This window comes from Megalopta genalis, chromosome 3 (assembly GCF_051020955.1).
Source record: "Megalopta genalis isolate 19385.01 chromosome 3, iyMegGena1_principal, whole genome shotgun sequence".
Classification (NCBI taxonomy): domain Eukaryota; kingdom Metazoa; phylum Arthropoda; class Insecta; order Hymenoptera; family Halictidae; genus Megalopta; species Megalopta genalis.
The window spans coordinates 27,230,219-27,248,920 of NC_135015.1; the positions used below are offsets into that span (position 1 = coordinate 27,230,219).

General features: G+C 43.7%; 2 protein-coding genes across 4 annotated transcripts in view; one reads left to right on the forward strand and one right to left on the reverse strand.

The window, feature by feature from the left end:
* Window positions 1–391: 391 nt before the first annotated feature.
* LOC117221991 (uncharacterized) lies at window positions 392–7,023 on the forward strand. 2 transcript variants are annotated; one of them, XM_033473397.2, is made up of 11 exons: window positions 392–942; window positions 1,050–1,238; window positions 1,776–2,032; window positions 2,292–2,463; window positions 2,568–2,749; window positions 2,831–3,067; window positions 3,742–3,844; window positions 4,942–5,013; window positions 5,352–5,446; window positions 5,555–5,711; window positions 5,797–7,023. In XM_033473397.2, the coding sequence occupies exons 1-11, from the start codon at window positions 849–851 to the stop codon at window positions 6,579–6,581; spliced, it is 2,343 nt and encodes a 780-aa protein (XP_033329288.2). In that variant the 5' UTR covers window positions 392–848; the 3' UTR covers window positions 6,582–7,023. The 2 variants fall into 2 exon arrangements, with proteins under 2 accessions (XP_033329288.2, XP_033329287.2); XM_033473396.2 differs by having other exon boundaries at window positions 393–942; window positions 3,712–3,844.
* Window positions 7,024–9,074: 2,051 nt separating this feature from the next.
* The window catches only part of ss (aryl hydrocarbon receptor spineless), a 252,363-nt gene continuing 242,735 nt past the window's right edge, over window positions 9,075–18,702 (reverse strand). The window contains exons 6-11 of one of the 2 annotated variants that reach the window (XM_033473395.2): window positions 16,849–17,143; window positions 16,623–16,764; window positions 14,721–15,188; window positions 12,940–13,944; window positions 11,968–12,245; window positions 9,075–11,397 (exon numbers count right to left, since the gene is read on the reverse strand). In XM_033473395.2, the coding sequence (XP_033329286.1) occupies window positions 12,032–12,245; window positions 12,940–13,944; window positions 14,721–15,188; window positions 16,623–16,764; window positions 16,849–17,143 (2,124 nt within the window). In that variant the 3' untranslated portion in view covers window positions 9,075–11,397; window positions 11,968–12,031. The remainder of the gene's footprint in view (window positions 11,398–11,967; window positions 12,246–12,939; window positions 13,945–14,720; window positions 15,189–16,622; window positions 16,765–16,848; window positions 17,144–18,702) is intronic. The other variant, XM_076520512.1, reaches the window with a different exon arrangement.

An 18,702-nucleotide genomic window follows, 5' to 3' on the forward strand; every position in this document is an offset into this window, starting at 1 on the left:
CAATCATTGCATACATAGTAAGTTCTATTAATTTTCGACGACAATAATAATAATAATACATTGAAACGTGTGAAATTCTAGACAGTGAAAAAGCATAAAACAATGCGATAAAACGAACCACACTTTTCCTCGATCTCCAGCTTGTTTAACAAAAAGTCCTAACGAGACCGGACATCGCGCAGAACCGCTTCTTCTTCGACACCGTGTATACGTAGAACTTCTAGAGAAGAAATAAACTAGCGAAACTTTTTGAGTTTCTCTTTCTAACGACACCGATTCCAAGTGCGCACGACAATCGACCACGATTCTATACCCGTTTGAACCCGCGGAGGCCATTGTTGTGGACAGTCCCTGCCGACTGCAGGCGCTGCGGTCGCTTATAATAATAATGGAAATCCGCCTTCACGCAAGATGCGACACCTCGCACTCGCGGCGAACGTTCTTCGGATTTGTGATATTTTCCGGTAAAGTAGTTTGGCAGTTCTTCGATGATGAAGATGCGAGTGGATAAGTACGTGAAAAATGTAAAATCGCGTTAGTGATACGGAAATTGATCGTGCCACGAGCCTGAGGAGACCTTCGTGGATCTGTGTCCGTGAACGCCGTGTACATTGCGTGCAATTTACATATATCGCGACAGGGCGTCCCGAACCGTAATAAAACATCGATCGGTGTAGTGAAAGTGACGAAAAGAAACGAAATCCAAGTGTTTCCCCATCATGTAGTCGACAGAATCTTCCCGGCAGACTTTCGGAGCACAGACCGCATGCCAATGTCCATATTATTCAGATACAAGGTTAATGCGCCTTGACTATTTATTAACCGTGTCTCCATCAGGGCATTAATAGATGAAAATGAGTGGGGATATGTTCGAGGGTAAGGACTACCCTACCCAGTGGGCCCTGAACCCTTCCGCTTATCAGAACATGAGCAACGATCAAGGTAAATGGAACAGCAAGTATTTTGGTACGCGATCAGCATGCCACTCGTTTATTTACCATGTGTTCCTGGTATTCGATTGATAACTTACGCTCACGATCGATGTTCAGTCGACTGGGCAGCTTTAGCTCAGCAATGGATCAAAATGAAAGAGACCGTTGTGCCACCGGCACCACCACCGCCGACTATTAATCCTATATGTTCTGGAACCGACGGTAGTGGAGAAGCTCCCATGGATATGGACACTAAAGACGATGATATCCCACCTGCACCGCCTGCGCCTACTATCAGTGGATCAGGTAACACAGACTAATTCATCTAGTTGCCTTGGTACAGGTATTGTTCATTGTTGCATCTACAGGTAATAGATGTATATGAATTATAGAGCTACAGTATATTGGGTTGCGTTTATAAAATTTTACGGGGAAGCAGAGAAGCAAATCTTCGAGACTTTTTAAAGTACAAAACGAATAGGATTTTATATGAAAAGTTGAATGATTTAGAATTAATTTTTCGAGTAAACTCAATATATTCTGGCTCTAGGGACCATATAAGTATGATAAACTCCAGCTCATTTGAAAAGATTAAATGAAATTAGCACCGAATGTGTTAATGCACTTGTACAAAGCAATTTATTTTATTTATCTTTTATTGATTTTTTCTGTTACAAGCATTATGTAAATATATTATAGAGTTCTATTGATTTCCTGGATGAAGTATTCCATATCGTAGTTTTGTATATAATATATTTTGTTTGATACCTTAGTTCCAGAGAGATAAGTAATCTAAGTTGATTTTCATGGTACTATTTTACAATGTATATTCTTTAATACCAGCTGAATCTTGGACCCAATGGAATCAATGGGGCCATTGGAACAGCTCAGGTTCTGGTGCAGGTACTTGGGAATGGACTGGTGTGCCTCCCCCCGGTGTTTCTATAGGTTCTGATGGGAAACCTATGGGAATTCCTACAGTACCAGTTATACCGCCTGCTCCAACCATATCTACAACGTCTGAATTTAATGTGCCACCTCCAGCAGCACCGGCGTTATATTCTTATAATTCAGTACCTCCAACACAACCTTATAGTCAGGTTAAATAATTGTATTTCTAATATTAAAATCCACCTAGATCGTGGCCCTTCCCAGTTATCTTAGGTTCAATAAAGAGAAAAAAAAAACACACAGTAATAGAACTAGAAGCTTTGATGATTTTCCGTTCATTATTTTCAATTTATCCTTATTTTATTTTCACCGTCATTAATCGATAATGAACACAAGCTTCTGTATATACGTTCAACCGAGATCTGGGTGAAACTAAAAGTTTACGGATAATGAGTGTTTTGTGTTTAGGTCAGTAGTTACTGGTCAGGAGAACCACCCGCTACAATACCATCGCAACCGCCCCCTTTCATGAAAGGAGTTAGGCACACAAACAGAACGCCGCATATGAGGCCTATAGATAACGTCAGGTGTAGAGAAGACAGAGAAAAGACACCAGAAGAGGACACCACTACGACTATAGGTAAGTGAATTATCTAATGGTCAGATAAGCGACTGATAAATACAATACAACGACGATAAACGATTTATGAATCCTTATAAAATCTCTATAATGTCTTATTTCAGACGCCGCTAAGCGAAGGCAGTTACCAGCCTGGATTAGAGAGGGCTTAGAAAAAATGGAGAAAGCGAAGCAGAAAGCCGTCGAGAGGGAGCGGCAGGAGGTCCTGAGGAAGCAAGAACTAGAAGCCCGAAAGCAGGCCGAGGACGAGGCCCGGGCGGTGCTAAATCCTTCCAAAAGTAAATTCGTAAGTATCTCGATGACAATTGAAGGATCGAAGGGGTATATCTCGCTTCGAGCTAGCAAAATCAGATTTTTCGGGTCGTAGGACTCCGATTCCGAAAAGGAAACTGAGCAAGAAGTCGAGGAGGGTTCGCGCAGCCAGCAGGTGGCCGACAAAAACTTCGAGCGTACTCCAGACATTCTTCTCCGGCCTCGGAAGTCGCGATTCCGGGACGCAGATTCGCCGGATGCACATGCACACACCGATAGGAGTCCAACCACGCCTTCCAATGCTACCTTAAGTACTCCCAAGCGATCGAGAGAGGAGGTGCTGCAAGATGTGGTGAGTGTTTGAACAGAATTATCGTCTTACAGCTTGGACTCGTGAAATGCTCGTGGAACTGGAGCCGAAATGCAGCGTTTTCTCTCCTTAACGTCGCATTTTATGAGCCCGTGACGGAGTATTTTCGTCCCCATCGATTTTCTATACGTCTACTAGCAATCCGTCTTAGATCCTTTAAAACATGGAAATCGGCAATCCCCTCTGTAGGATCGCGTTTCTGTCCTCACCACAGGAACCACCGAGGACGATGGGGAAGAGCCTCTCCACTGCTTTCGAGTGTCTCATTTTCTTTTTGTGTGTCCTTCTTTCGAAGGCGACGTTACGGCCGGGAATGCTATTTAATGGAAAATCTACGCGTACGAACGTGTCCCTACTTAAAAATTGCTTAAACTTATCTCAACGTTTTTTAATGTTGTAAAAATATTTCTAATGTTATAAAAGTATGCGTCTCTTTACATTCGGGTGGGTCTATTCAATTATTCTACGCGCGAGAACTATTCGTGTAGCTTGAAATGATCGAGGCAGGAAAATTCTGAAAGTTGAATGTTTTTAATGTTGATTGAGTGATGAGATGAGATTAGTGAATTTGGTGTTATGGGAAAGTTCGTGAGCATTTAGCGAGTTCCTCTGTTGCGTCTACTTAGGGCAGCCATAAAGGAGACTTTGGTCAGCAGATGTTGAAGGTACGGAGGTCGCTAACGGAAATTCTTCTGGAGGTAACGAACGAAGAAATCGGTTCTATATGCAGAGAGGTTTGGAGCCGCGCACGTGCCAAAGGTACCCCAGATACACACGATACAACTAACAAATTGATATTTCATACTTTCGCTGATCAGTGCACAGAAAATCTGATTCACACGAGTCTCGTGCAGTGTTGCGGTGAATTTTATTTGCCCATTTCTGTAATATAAGCTTTTAAACATTAAACAGAGATTATTCAATTCATAGAGTTACTTATTCGATGATTTCAGGATATCCTACTTTATTTTCCAGGATTTCTAACATGTATTATAAGCGACACTTTTTAATCATTTTCTTGCATTGAATTACAATCGGAATCTTGTCGCGAGTTGTGACTTGTTTCTTAGTACACAGACAAGCTACTTTAACGTTTTTATCGAAGATTCATTGCCGAGTTAATTGACGTCCGTGTCGATTCGACAGATAGATATCGTTGTCCGTGAAGAATAATACGACGGCGAAGAATCGTGCGATCGAACTCGATGTAACTAGCGCAATGAAACGTTCTCGTTAAAAAAAAAAAAAGAACAAAACAGAACAGTCTGTGAAAGGGCAAATACATCGATCGAAAGATATCTGATAATTTAGTTTAAACACGCACGGCAATGATTATTGTTATTATTAAGTTCAGCAAAAAAAAACACTCCGGTCCGAACAGATAAAGATCGTATGTTCGAGCTTTGAAATACAAAAGCCGATTTTTCTTTCCAGATTCTAGCTACTTATCTTTTCCATTTTTATTTTTGACTTGATCATTATATTTTCGCTTTGCTTTCGACACGAACAATCACAACACACCTTACTCTTTCTCCTTTCTTTCGTTTTTTTTTTCTTCAAATACACGTGATTTTTCTTCCATTGAAAACAAAAAAAAAAAGAAATAAACGAAAAAAGAAACAGTACAAAAACATATCTGTCTACTAACGTCAGTCTAAAGCAGTTTCAGTTTTAGTAGTTCGAAAAGGAACACGTTAATGTCTTTAAGGTGTATGAGGAATGATGCAGGATCTCGACTCTCCTTGCGTGTATCACTGACGATGATGATGATGATGATGATCAGTACCATTTAATTTTGGGGGGTATTCTGATGATAGCACTTAGCCACTGGGTACTAAATGCGTGTGTGTTGTAAGTCCCTGCAGGAGAGACCCCCGTCGCATCCCTCAACAACATGGCCCCTCTTGCTCAGATCACTCGTAAGCTTGGTAAGTCCCTATGTCTTTACAATCTACAACGCACGGTGATCCTAGGAAACGGTCGTGTACAATGCCAGTCACTTGTATCGATACTAAAAGAACGAACGAAAATATATAAAAAAGAAAAAAAGAAAAGAAAAAAGAACGAAAAGAATGCGTCCGTGCATTTACCGTGCAGTCCGTAGCCAATGCTCGCTTATAAGTTCTCGTGAAACGAAGATATGTCTTACAGGACATTCTTCGATCATAGCAGCAGCATATTTAGTGCTCGAGCGTATGTCTTACATTGAACGAAAGACGAGCCGCGATTACGTGATCTGTCGTAATAATCCTGTCGTTTCGTGTAGGTCTGGGCATCTATGGCGACAGCAACAGCGAGTCTGAGGAGGAGCAGAACGAACACGTCCAAGCTCAGAACAACGACAGCGACGAAGAACTCATAGTAAGTTGTTGATAATAATGCTTCTATAATTTTTCTTACTTTAATAAAATTTCACGTTCCGATGGGGGGGATCGAGGATACGGTGTTCAAACTGTGGCTTTCTTGCAGGAGACATTGAGACGGCGACAACAAGCGTTCAAAAAGACGGAGGAGGAAATCGAGGCACGGCTGGCGGAGGAGGATGAGAGGGAAGAGCAACGTTACGAGGACCATTATGGAAAGCAACAGGAAAATCATACTGGTAATACAAGCTGCAAGGACGTAGGTATGTTTCGAAGTTATGTTAGAACGTAAGCCCCTATGAGAACCAATGCATCATTAAGCGTAACACCATAACATCACTACTTTAGTTGATGAAAAAGAAACGATAAATAATCAAAGAGAAGCGTCTGAAACTTTGTCGAGCGCCGGGCAAAGTCCACAGCCGCCGCAGACCTTGCCCGCGGACACGGCCAAGGCCGCTGAGACACCTTCAGGGTCGGCGGACACCGAGTCGAGCAGCTCGGAGTCGACTAGCTCCGACTCGAGTCGCAACTCGTTGAAGAAGAAACGGACTAGCAAGGGCCGCGATTACCGGAAGAGGAGGTCGAAGAGCCGAAGTCGGTCGAGACCGCGAAAGTCACGGTCCCGTTCCTCGGAGCGCGGCCGCAAACGGAAGTCAAGGTCTAGATCGCTAAAGTCCTCGCGTAAAGAGTATCGTTCAAGGTCTTCGAGCAATTATAGGTCCAGCAAAAAGCACCGATCGAGATCGCGTAACCGTAAGCGACGCCGATCCCGCTCGAGGAGCTGTCGTAGATCTAGATCGGTCTCGACCGCGAGGAAACGGTCAAGGTCAAGGTCCAGGGGCAAGAGGAAGTCCCGATCGCATTCCCGCGGACGACGACGAAGCCGATCGTACTCGATTCGACGCAGCAAATCGCGCGCACGCGAGAAACGGCGAAGCCGATCGCGATCCAGGGCCAGAGACCGGTCGCGGACACGATCCAAGGAGCGGAAACGCTCCGAGTCTTACGTTTCCAGGAGCAAGAGGAGGTCGCGGTCGCGATCGAGGGATCATAGAAAATCGCGATCAAGATCAAGGCAGTCGAACCACCGGGACGGTAAGAAATCGTCGTCGCATCGATACAGGAATTGAACCTGAAGCCCCAACGTTCTAGCCAAGGTTGTATATACATATTCATATTATAATAACATTTTCGAGATATTCGTACAGAATATTAATATTAATAATAATATTAATAATAATATTAATAATAATAATAATAATAATAAAACAGAGACAGAGAAAGAGAGAAAGAGTGAGAGAGAGAGTGAGAGGCGATACGATTATGGATATACATTTTGTTCTACAAGATAAAAGTACACGCGCGGATATCAAGAAAAGCGATGGTTCTAGGCAATTGTGATTGTCTATTTAATGCAAATTTTCCATGCGTGTGTGTTCCCGAGCACCTTAATAAATGTCCGGTCGGATTAGCTCGCTCTTTTCCAATCTAACTAGGAGAACCTTAACTTGTAATAGTCTACAAGACAATTTTGTAATTATAAAATGAGAACACGTCAGATTTTTACCTCCACAGTGCTACTTTGTGTGAACCCGACCAGAGTTTTTTTTCTTCTCTCTCCTTTGTTCGACTCGGCTCCATGGCTCCCTCGGTTATATCTTAACTGCGCTACCCCTACCGAAACTATTTCGTTTACCATTCCAAAACTACTCGATTTCGGCGCGTTTCGCACGATTCGAACTCCTTCACCAGCCGACTAATTGATTATACGTATACAATGATTGTTGCCTGTAAACGAAACTGACGAGGTACAAAACACGAGAATTTTATAATCTGGGAACAGAAACCGGAAACAGTTCGATCATTCATCCCCGCCTCCTTCCCTCGATCCCGCGGGGATCTAATAGATTTTATGTGCCGCCATGTTGGAATACAAAAAAGAATCGTCATTGAGAAGCTCCCCGATCCCTTTGGTTGATATATATAGAATGTATTAACATCCGTTCGATAAACCTTTTTAAAACACCGATAATTTAACAATGTATTGTAAGTACTACGGGCCTTACATACGCATTGCTATGACGACAAAGTGTAAACGAGACATTTTCAACTGAAATAAAAAGAGATATGAAAAGCAAAAAAAAGATACAGAGAAAAATGGAGGAAAAGAAAGCAAAGATAACCGAACCCGTGTGTGCTAGAGTGAAATATACATATGTTTCATGACACCTTGCATGATCGAATTTATTCGTGTGACGCGAAGGTAAGCCCTCCATTTTGTTACGGGGAGATGGTTCCTCGAAGTTCACTAAACCGGAATTTACTGTAGTAGTCTACTTCTTACTTTCGTTTTCCTTTCTTTCTTGTTGACCGTCTTTCGTTTGTCTTCCGTTCTGGAAGGGAATTGTCGGTTCTGTTGCATTATCATAATTTATTTCATATAAACATTTGATACAGTTTTAAAATTTCGTTTTTTGTAGAGCTTAGCTTTAGTAGTAGTGTTAATAGTTAATTAGATTCTATAGAATGTATCGGAGATAAAATGGATGGAGTGATCGAGAGACAGAGTTTGGTTTGGCATGATATCGTTTAAACGGTCACTTTGATATACATTTCGACGATGTATAAAAAGAGAACATCCGCAGATAAACAGAATGCAACGCGCGGCGGGGCGCGTGATCGTTTTTTATTCGAAGAGAGCGATGACGCGATTAGTTTAGGGACAAAAAATTCTTTTTTTTCTCGTAAACGAACGGTGTACAGGTATCTGCAAAAGTGTATCTTGCGTATTTGATTTTCAATCGTTCTCTCTGTGTTTACCTTCTCCTGGTTGAGCAACGTTTCCTTTTTTCCGGAGGAGAGCGCAGCAGACGTTTCCTTTCTTTCTAACGACTAATTTAAATTTTCGTAGCGGGATATTTTCTTTGTATAAACATTCTCCTTCCTCGTTAGAACACCCTTTTCGAACTCTTTTCTGCTTTTTCTTTTTCTTATTCTTAAACCCCTTTCACTGACCAAAGCTGCCTTTGATTCCCGATTGAGTTTGTTCACATTTTCTTTCTTTTTTTTTCATAAGCATATAAGTTACTCAGAGAAAAAAAACAACAGACAGACCTGACTAGTTTTGTTAAAACTAAACTAAATTTGTAATAGTTAATAAATTAAAATAAATAAGAGTTCTTCTACTTCTACCTAGTATTTTCCATAAAAATACTTACAAGTTAGAAATATTTTATAGTGCGTAATATAAATACTTGTAAAAAAAGATAGTAAGCCTTTAATAAAACGTCTTGAAGATCCATGATGGTGTCACGAATTTTTCAGCTTCCTCGACCATTGACGATTCCGGGGGGGAATTTAACCGTCAATCGATACGTGTCAGTGAAAGGATTAAGAATCTGTGATCAATGTACAAATAACTTTCTTCGAAACTTACCGAATAAGGAAAATATCACTGTTGGGCAAACGTTTATCGCGCGTCTAATTAAATTCAATGAACATCCCTGCGATCAAATACGGCATCGTCCCGTTTATTGTTACACTTCCAAAAAAAAAACGACGCGGTTCTCGGTTCCGTTCGTGTCGAATGTTCGTTGTCACCGTTGCGAAACAACAAATCTACGTATTCCGATATAATTTTTATTTCCTCGATGATGTCGGCCCGAATAGGATCAATCGAATTGGCCGTAATCTGCAGATACCAGTTGTTATAAAATAAGGTACGCATTTTGATCTATGTGGATAGCTATGGGGGAGTCTATTGTATAATAGACTAATCTTATCTATGCTCGTTAGAAGATACCTTACTTTACATATACAGTAAATATACATGTATGCTTAAACTGTCAAAATATTCTCACCACTGTGATCGAACGATTAAAAGGGGGAGGGGGTGGTCGATTATCAACCCTGAAATCACAGTAATCATACCTCGTTCGGAAAGCCCATTCAAAACAAATCCCAAACAATTTTCCGCGTAATTAAATCACGATCCTCTACTCGCGTTTGCAAGTTAATAAATGAAACCACACGGGCGACGTGGTTTCCACAGACGTGCGTTTTGCGTACAGTCGGCAGAGTGCCAAGTAAAATTCGTCGAGCAAGATTGTCACCAGGGTGGATGCGCCAGCGAGAACATTGTTACAATTTAAGCATAGTGGATATCATTAATTCGCTTTTTATGTATGGACTAGACTCAATTACTTATAATAGTAGATCTTCATACGATATTGCAAAGAAACGTAGTTTCAAGCTGTTACAAAGATGTAAATTTACAATGTGGAGTTGTCGAGACTCGTTAACGACGTGCCCCGTTCGTTGAACACAAGTCAGAAGTGTTCAACAATGCGCAAAAGAATATTAAGACAATCATAATCGAGACGTTGATCGTTCCTTCGACCGTTGTTACGGCGAATTGAATAAAAAGAAAATGTGAAAGTAAAGAAAGACTCGCGGCGGTGGGGCACGCCAGGTAAAAAGTCTCGACGCGTCTACCGCGAAGCCAATCAGCGGACTGAACGTTTACAAATAATCATAGCAAAATAGTTTCGTATATTGTATAACACTATAACGACATGAAGTAGGTAAAGTAGAGAATAATCGTAGTTGAAAGATCAAAAAGACGCGTGGATTCGAAGGAAAAAGATGTCGCTGGTAGCCTTACAAATCATTAATCATGCTATCCGTAAGATTTAAACATTTCTACTAGCAAATAATACAATATATATATAATCTTCTTCTCTTTTTATGTATATATATATATTTATATCTCGAGAGTGCAGTAGAAAGGGGGACGACCACGCGTCGTTAACCTTCCTATATTTTTCATTCCTGATATGTATACTCGACGCGAACTGATAAAAACGGCGTTCCCCTTTCTTGCCCCCCCGTAGCCCCCCAGAATTAATGAAGATTCGAAGCATTGAAATCACTCGGGTCGTCCGTACGTCCGTCCGTTCGAACGCGGCAGGTGTCGATCGATCGATTCATCGTCGACAATTAAAACGTTTTCTCGCCGGTTATGGTTGTCTCTTGTCGTCCCGTTTCTTCGAGCACGGCTCTCAACGTTCGCAGAAAATGATAGTACACGTCCTATTAAAATTATGGAAGGCTCGTCTAGCTTCGCTAAACGTCAACTACACATGTACATAAATAGCGTATAAATTAATTAAGTACAAAAATTACAAACTTATTAACAGAAACGCATTGGCAAGACTGAGGGGTTCGACCGGATCGGGAGAGTTGTCTCGTGTTTGTGTTCTTCTCGGTTCACGCGCGTCTCCTTTTATTTTTCACCAAGGACGAGGCCGAAGTACGATCTATGGATCCCAAATTATCAGCTTTGTTTTGTAGGGAGGGGAGGAAACGAAATTGTTAGAGCAGCCGTTCCTAGTATCTCTAGATTTAATCGTATATCACAGAATCCGTGTGCACAGCTTCGAAGACATTATTTTACAGACCATTCTACGTTCGCGCGATCATGTTCGATTAGGGTTGTTTTACGGAATTGCTTAATTTTTGCGTTTTTCTCTGGAATCGACGTTTCGTTAGGGATCGGATCAAGCAACGTTCGCGTTCGCTTGATAATGTTTTTCGTGCTCGTTTATCATACTTGACCGGTCGATCTACGGTATGCACGATCGAGGGATCAACGGATCCCATAATCATCACCTTTCACGCGTGTCCGCGGATCAAGAAGAACATCAAACTCTGCACGTCCCTCGGAGAACTTTCCTGTGCAACTTAACAATACGGACGAATTAACATAATCAGGCATACATACATGTACGTCGTAGCAACGTCGTCGTTTTTACGTTAACTGTAATGAGTATGTTACAGCACTATACGAGAGAGGGGAATACTCTTAACAGTTTAACCAATATTATCTGTATGGTACAGTCACGCGTTCTGCGATCCGCCTCGGTGAAACTAATTTCTCTGAGATACCTGGAACAAATCAACGAAACATTTATGCTTGCATTCCATTTCATTAAAAAACCATGCAATCGAATCATTTCGGTTCGATGCTTTAACTAGCAGAATTATCTGATTAATTAGAATGGTTAAGCAGAATAATCTGCTGAATTTTTGTACATTGAAACAACCTTTTTTAACTATTATACTATTCTTTTTCTATCACGATATATTACTACTGGGCTTCTTAACTGGTAAATAACTAATATAACAATATATAATATCGCAATGCAACTGCAAAATAGCTTTGTGCACTTAGCACAAGCTGCATAGCTTCCTTGCAATGCAAATGCATTCATTTTCCAATACTAACTTCATCAAAGTAAAAATTAATTTTCACACAAATCCATTCAGTATACCTTTGAACTATGATTTCTATATGCAAGAATTGTAGGAGTCCTCTGTACCACAGACCTCAACCATTTTATTTCACCGACCGAATTACTTAATAAATTAATAAACTACTTTTTTATAATACACGAGGCTACTGGCTCGCCAGTCAAAGCGTTAAGAATTCGTAAATATCGTTCGATTAAAACTCACCTTGATCACTAAAACGAAGCGATGCGGAGGTCACGTATAGACTATTGGTTGAGCAGGGTGTTAGTCACCTCAGAGATGGACAGCAGAGGACTCCCGGCGTCCGGTTTGGTATCTGTGGGACAGTTGGGCCCATTCCCCCCGCTGATGATCCCACTACGTGCTGATGTTGGGGGTGGTGGTGCGGAGGATGGTACAAGACGTTGTTGTTGTTGGTGTTGCTGTCCGGGCCGATGGACATGCCGACTCCCGTCCCCGTTGCCACAGCTGACGGGGGCGTGCTGCAACCGAAAGTACGTTCACCCGTTATTCGCAACCCCTTTCAACCCCTTGTTCGCTCCTGTCATATTACAGTAAACTCGATCTGCCCTATTTCACATACATTAACCAGCTAATCGACTAGTCGATAATTCCATCGATACCCTCGAGCTACCGCTTCTCTCTCTCTGTGCAGTGACAAAAATGATAAGATGCGTCAACTAGTACCGATCGGAAAATCATAACGCGGGCATGCAACACACAAACGCATACGATCGACCGACCGCCCTCGAATCGAACGTCTCGCAACGACGAAATTGTTCACGATCATTATTATCCAATTACTAGGCATTTATAACCAGAAAATATTGTCCCAGTCGGTAAACTGAACGTGCCCCCTCTTTCGGGTTTTCTCGAACTGCTTTATAAAAATCAGGATTTCCATAATGGCCGACGGTTCAACGATTAATCTCTTCGAAAGAGTAATTTCGGATCTATCGGCGAAAACAATTTCATCATCCTGCGACGTTCAATCGGTCCAATCCGGCAAACTCTCGTGCATTACTCCTACCATGCATGCGCGGCTCGACAACGTTCTCGTTCAAGTAACAAATCTCATGATCCTCAAACCGCGATCAAAAGGTCTAAGAGATCCCCCGTCGGCGAGGGTAGCTAAGATCGACCATAAAAAACTTGTGAGGCAGCAGTGACACTCACTGGGGCGCGTGCCTTGGTGGTGCGGGGTGGTGATGGTGGTAGGGATAGTACTGGTAGTGGTGATGGTGTTGCACTCCTTGCCATACCTCGGAGCCCGCTTCCCCATGGCCATGGCCAGGATGAGAGTGCGCGTATCCGATAGTGCTGGCCGCCGCGGCTGCGGCCGCGGCCGCGGCAGCCGCTGCCGCTTGATACTGTGACGTGGTCACCGGGTACTGCTGATGCTGCTGTTGTTGTTGTTGCTGTTGTTGCTGCTGCTGCTGCTGCTGTTGTTGTTGCTGCTGTTGCTGCTGCTGATGATGCTGATGCTGTTGGGGTTGCGCCTTAGTTCTTGGAGAGCTTGGCGCCGTGGTTTGGGGCTCGCTGGGCGACGTTTGCCTCCACTTGCACTCGCCGTTCATCGAGTTCATCTCGGCTAGGGACTTTAGGGGGTCGCCGGCGTTCGCGTTGGTCGAATGCGTGGACGAGTGGGTCGAGTGAGGTGTCGGGGGGCTGTAGCTGCCGTTGTTCCTCGGAGGGGTGCGGGACGGAGGCGCGCCCCACATCAGAACAGTCTGTCTGGGCGCCTCGTTCCCGTACACCTCCGGCTTCACGTCCTCTATCTTCGGGGTGAGGACGCCGTTCGTCGGCCCGGTTACAGGCGAACTCCCCGCGGAGTTGCTCGAGGAGGCTCCGCCCTCCAGGGAGTGTCTGCTTCCGGCTCGAACGATGTTGATGTCCGTGGTCGCGGTGTGCATCGCGGATGCACTGGCGACAGGACTGGCCGCGTACGGCGACCCGCTGACGCTGCTCGGGTGTCTCGTCTCCACGTAGCCGTATTTCGGAGATTCGCCCAGTTGCTGGCAGTACAGCTTCTCCTCCGCTTTGCTGGTCAGCTGGTGCGTCTCGTAGGTCGGAAGGGAGACGTCGATGAACCCGTTGTACGCCGTGCTCGTGTGGTACTCCGGGTAGTAGGAGCCCAGTGGCCTGTACTGGAACAGGTTCTCCGTGGCTGCTGTGAGGTACCTGGGTCATTGGGGAGACTTCTATTAGCACGGTGGAATCGGGGGAGGTTCTTCAAGGCGGGGTGTAACCTAGACGGTGTAGACGCTAACGCGATTTCGATTGAGAATGATTCTCTTGACACTTTCGTTACGACCATAGGATAGAGACGGCATCTATTCGATGACATCTGTGTACAGGGTGTCCCAAAAGGGTATCGTAATCTGGAAATGCGGGGTTCCCGAGGTCATTTGAAGTAATTTTCTCCTTAGCGAAAATGCAATCCGTGGTTTCGTTTGCGAGTTATTAACGAAAAACGGTGACCAATGAGAGGCGCGAGGCGGCCGGGTCAATGAGCGGGACTGGGCTTCGTGCGCTCGGCCCGCCCCGCGCTACCCGAGCTCGCCTCTCATTGGTCGCCGTTTTTCGCAAATAACTCGTAAACGAAGCCGTGGATTGCATTTTCGTTAAGGAAAAAGTTATTGTAAATGACCTCAGGAACCCACCTTTTCTGGATTGCGAGACATTTTTGGAATACCCAAAGCTTTCAGTGGCTAATTTGCGCACTTTTCGACGCGGTGTCCAGTTCAGTGGCGTTAGTTCGACGCAAAGTCTAAACAGCCTCGACGCGAACGCTTCGTGTCTTTAATTTCGACCAAGGCTATAAAACGCCATGGAAACCGTCTCGTTTGATAGCGCGTTCGCAGACGCGTGTCGTGAAACGCGTCTTGGAGTCTAGAGGAGGCTCGGTGGATACAGGAGAGACGCCACCTTGGCCCATTAAGCAATCGGAAGCGTACCTATTGTCCAGCGCGGTCGCCGGATATAAAGTCTGATGGTAATTGCCCGTGTGGCCGATGTACGTGGTCAGGGAAGGATCCGTGCTGGCCGCGACCGCCGTAGGCGCGTACGGGGTCGGGTACATGGTGTTCAAGTTGCTGTAAGCGGCCGCGACCGCCGCGGCCGCGCTCGTATCCGCCGCGAGATAATCCACGGACGCGACCGTGGGCGTCACCGGCGGCGACACCGACGACTGCGCGGAAAGTTTGGTACGTTTGTTCCGGCAGGTCGACAGGAAGTCCCTTAACTGCGTCTTGTACCGCCTGTTCACTCGCTGGGACGTCGGCTGCGTCGGAAGCGTCGGTGTCATCACCGAGCCGGTCAGGCTGTCGCTGTCCGAGAAGTAACTGTTGGTCAGGCCGGCGTCCAAGTAGCTCACTTTGAAGTCCATCGTCCGCTTTCCCAGCAGATCCCTGCCCTCCTCCTCCCTGGACGAGAAACAATGGATATCTCAATTCGTAAAACGGTCGATCGTGGCAATTTTATGTCGTGGCGCGACGAGCGAGTGTCGATTGGGAGGAAATTAACCCTTTGCACTCGCGTGGTGACTCCGACTCACCGTTTAAAAAATTGTTATATAACGTTTCAAAATAATTTCAACATTATCGAATTTGTTTATACTTGAATAACTGTTAAAAGTGTAATTGTTATACCAGTCACAAAATTTTATTTCACATATATAAAATGCATTTGAATCAATAGAAATAAAAATACCGTAAGTCAGAAAAATTATTTTGAATTCAGAGTTAAAATGGCTTCGAGTGCAAAGGGTTGATCGTTTGCACTCGCGTGGTGACTCTGAGGCACCGTTAAAATTGTTACAGCACGTTCCAAGATGATTTTTATAATATCGAAGCTTGAATATAAAAGATTGATAAAAGTCTAACCGTTGTATATAGTCGCAAGGCTCAATTTCATATGCATAAAATGCACTTTGTCATTAGAATGGAAATACCATGAGTCAGAGGAGTTAATTTAAATTTACAGTTAATACGGCTTCGAGAGTGCAAAGGGTTAATGTACAACTGGTCGACAGTTATGAGCTGCATGATCTTCGGACAGCGGAGATTCCAAGGAGCCTAGGTCTGCTCAGACATTCAATTTTCGACCTGATCGAAAGAATTATGGGAACTGATAGCCCAAAATTGAGAAGTCTGACGAAGCGATACGATTACTCGAGACTTGCTGCTCGTTTTTATAGTATAATAATTAATATATTAGTATGTTATACTATAATATTAGTATATTAGTTTTTATAGTATATTATTAGTATATTAATTTTTATAGTACAATATTTGTATATTAGTTTTTATAGTATAATAATTAGTATATTAATTTTTATAGTACAATATTTGTATATTAGTTTTTATAGTATAATAATTAATATATTAGTATGTTATATTATAATATTAGTACATTAGTTTTTACAGTATAATATTAGTATATTAATTTTTATAGTACAATATTTGTATATTAATTTTTATAGTATAATAATTAGTATATTATACTATAATATAATATTAACATATTATTTTTTGTAATATAATATTAGTATATTAATTTTTATAGTATAATATTAGTATATTAGTTTTTATAGTATAGTAATTAGTGTATTAGTATATTATACTATAATATTAGTATATCAGTTTTTATAGTATAATATTAATATATTAATTTTTATAGTATAATAATAATAATAATATAGTATAATTTATAACAAAAAAAGCGAGCTACAAGACTCGAATAATCGTATCTCCTTTTCCCAAATCGTCCACTTTCGTGCCCAATCCGAGCGTCAATTAGGGAGACTTTTCTGTAGACAAAATTTTCCTAGCCTATTTAATCCCGTAAAATACGCTCACATGAGAGGTCTGTGCGTGCTGATGACGAAGTCAGGTTTCGAGTTCTTGTAGACCAGTCTAGAACTAGTCTGCAGCCACTGCCAGCCGCCATCTTTCTTCTGGAATCTGTAGGCAATCATTCCCGACGCGCCAGTCTTCAACACTGCAACCAAACGAAAGTTTCGATGAGAATCACAGAACTCGCGCGTCGTTCGAACAATAACAAAAGCTCTTAAAACGTTCTTACATTCTTGATGGGCGCTGGCAACGTAAGCCAAGTCGTCGTAATGGACTAGATCATAGCCACCGAGGTTCGCCAGCTCGGCGTCCGAGTAGCCTAACAGCATCTTCCCTCGCTGGTCCATGGAGACCAACGCCAAGTCCAGCTTGTGTTTGCTCTTGAACATGACGTCCTTCTGCGGGACTTCTAGCAGGGAGGGTGGCCCGAACGGGGTGCAAAGAGCGAACAGAGCCAGGGGTGGTTCCTCGGTCTTCCTGTTCTGGCCGTGGAGGATCTTGACGCGTCCTCTGATGTCCAAACGCTGCAAGAAAAGAGTATCTCGTTCATGCGCTCGATGAATGCGTTCTCAAGGAACGTCCTGCGTCCTTCGTGCCGACGCGAAACAGCGTCGAACGCCGGCTAAACGACGATCTATCTAGAAAGCGACGAAGGACGAACGTCCAGGATTCGTCCTTCTGCAGAAAGCAGAAGGAGTCGAGAAGGCTGTCGGATCTCGTGGAAACGCAGCCGAGACTCTGCTCGGACCTGTCCATCGATGGTCGTTGTCGCCCGTCGTCCACGAAAACGCGCGTAAATCAAGACCCGGACAAAACCAGCCGCTGCCTTTGCTGGCCTCAGAGCCGCGTCCCGGCAAAACACTAATTATCTTACGGCAAACAGCCAGCGAATACAGAAGTTAACGGAACAAAGACAACCGCGCGAGCGGCTATAAAGGGCAGAGCGGGGAACACGAACGGGCCCAACGCGGGCTGGCCGCGCAAAAAGGCCGGCCGCTCTGACGTTTATGAAAATGAAACTGTAATCGTAAAAGCTTTACGGCGGGAACGACACCGGGCCCGAGTCCTGGCCCTGGACCGAGACCAGGCCCGAGTCCGAGCGTCCTTCGCGCCGACAGCGACGCCCTCCGTTTTTACCGAAATCCACGCGGGATCGTCCTCGACACCTACGTTCCGTGAAACCCTTGCCTCCTCCCCACCCCTCCCAGCCCTTCGGGCTGATGGCGTTTTCTTATCGCCTCCGCTCCGGCGAGAGATAATACGTCATACGGCTTTCAGGAAGACCTCGTTCAATTTCGCCGCGGCTGCGGCTCGGTTGCAAGAAACGGGAATTAAACGAGAATTCTGTTTCGTCCAGCTGTCGTAACCGCCGTGCCAGGTTTCTTCTGTTGCTTCGAAACGCGACAGTTTCCGCGCGCCCTTTCTGCGACACCCTCTGCGAGCGACCAACATGGGGGATGGAAATTATTCTCGATATGCTGCGGTATTATTATTAGGCTGGTGCAAATGAATTGTCGGATTTTCTTTACGTGTAAATATTTGTTTTCCTGTTTTCGTTATGCTTTCGTTTCTGGCATAACCTCGTTTATGGTCGTACTCTGTCCATTGCCAGAGTCACATTTCAACGAAGAAGCAAATGGAGCATATTTTTATGAAATAAACAGCTTTCGAAGAAAGATATGCAGTTTGATATATTCGCTTAAAAATCCGATATTTTATACGCACCAATTTAATATAATTCTGCATCGTTCGAACGCCTTTCGCGCAGGTTCATCTCGATCTTAGGCAAAAAAAAAATCTGAGTGCGAATCATTTAACGTACAACTCAATGAAGACGAAATCTAGCACGGTGACTCGGTGACCGTTCTATTGTACGGACAGTCGGTGTTCTACGAGATGCACGAGTCTTCGTTTACAAATGATCGAATTACTTTTTAATCGTCGAAATAATCGTCGCCAGTGTCGATACGTTTCTGCCATACGTTTCTACAAAATATGAAATGCGGGGAGGAAGATCTGTAGACATCCAAGATCCAAGTAAGATGATATGCAAAGTGATTTGCACCTCTTCAATTGGACAATT

What these genes read in the sequence shown, in the direction of transcription:
- LOC117221991 (XM_033473396.2), top strand. Translation starts at nt 849, where the DNA reads ATGAAAATGAGTGGGGATATGTTCGAGGGTAAGGACTACCCTACCCAG. An exon ending in GAACATGAGCAACGATCAAG is followed by an intron (nt 943 to 1,049) that starts GTAAATGGAACA and finishes ATCGATGTTCAG; the next exon opens with TCGACTGGGCAGCTTTAGCT. An exon ending in ATCCTTCCAAAAGTAAATTC is followed by an intron (nt 2,750 to 2,830) that starts GTAAGTATCTCG and finishes TTCGGGTCGTAG; the next exon opens with GACTCCGATTCCGAAAAGGA.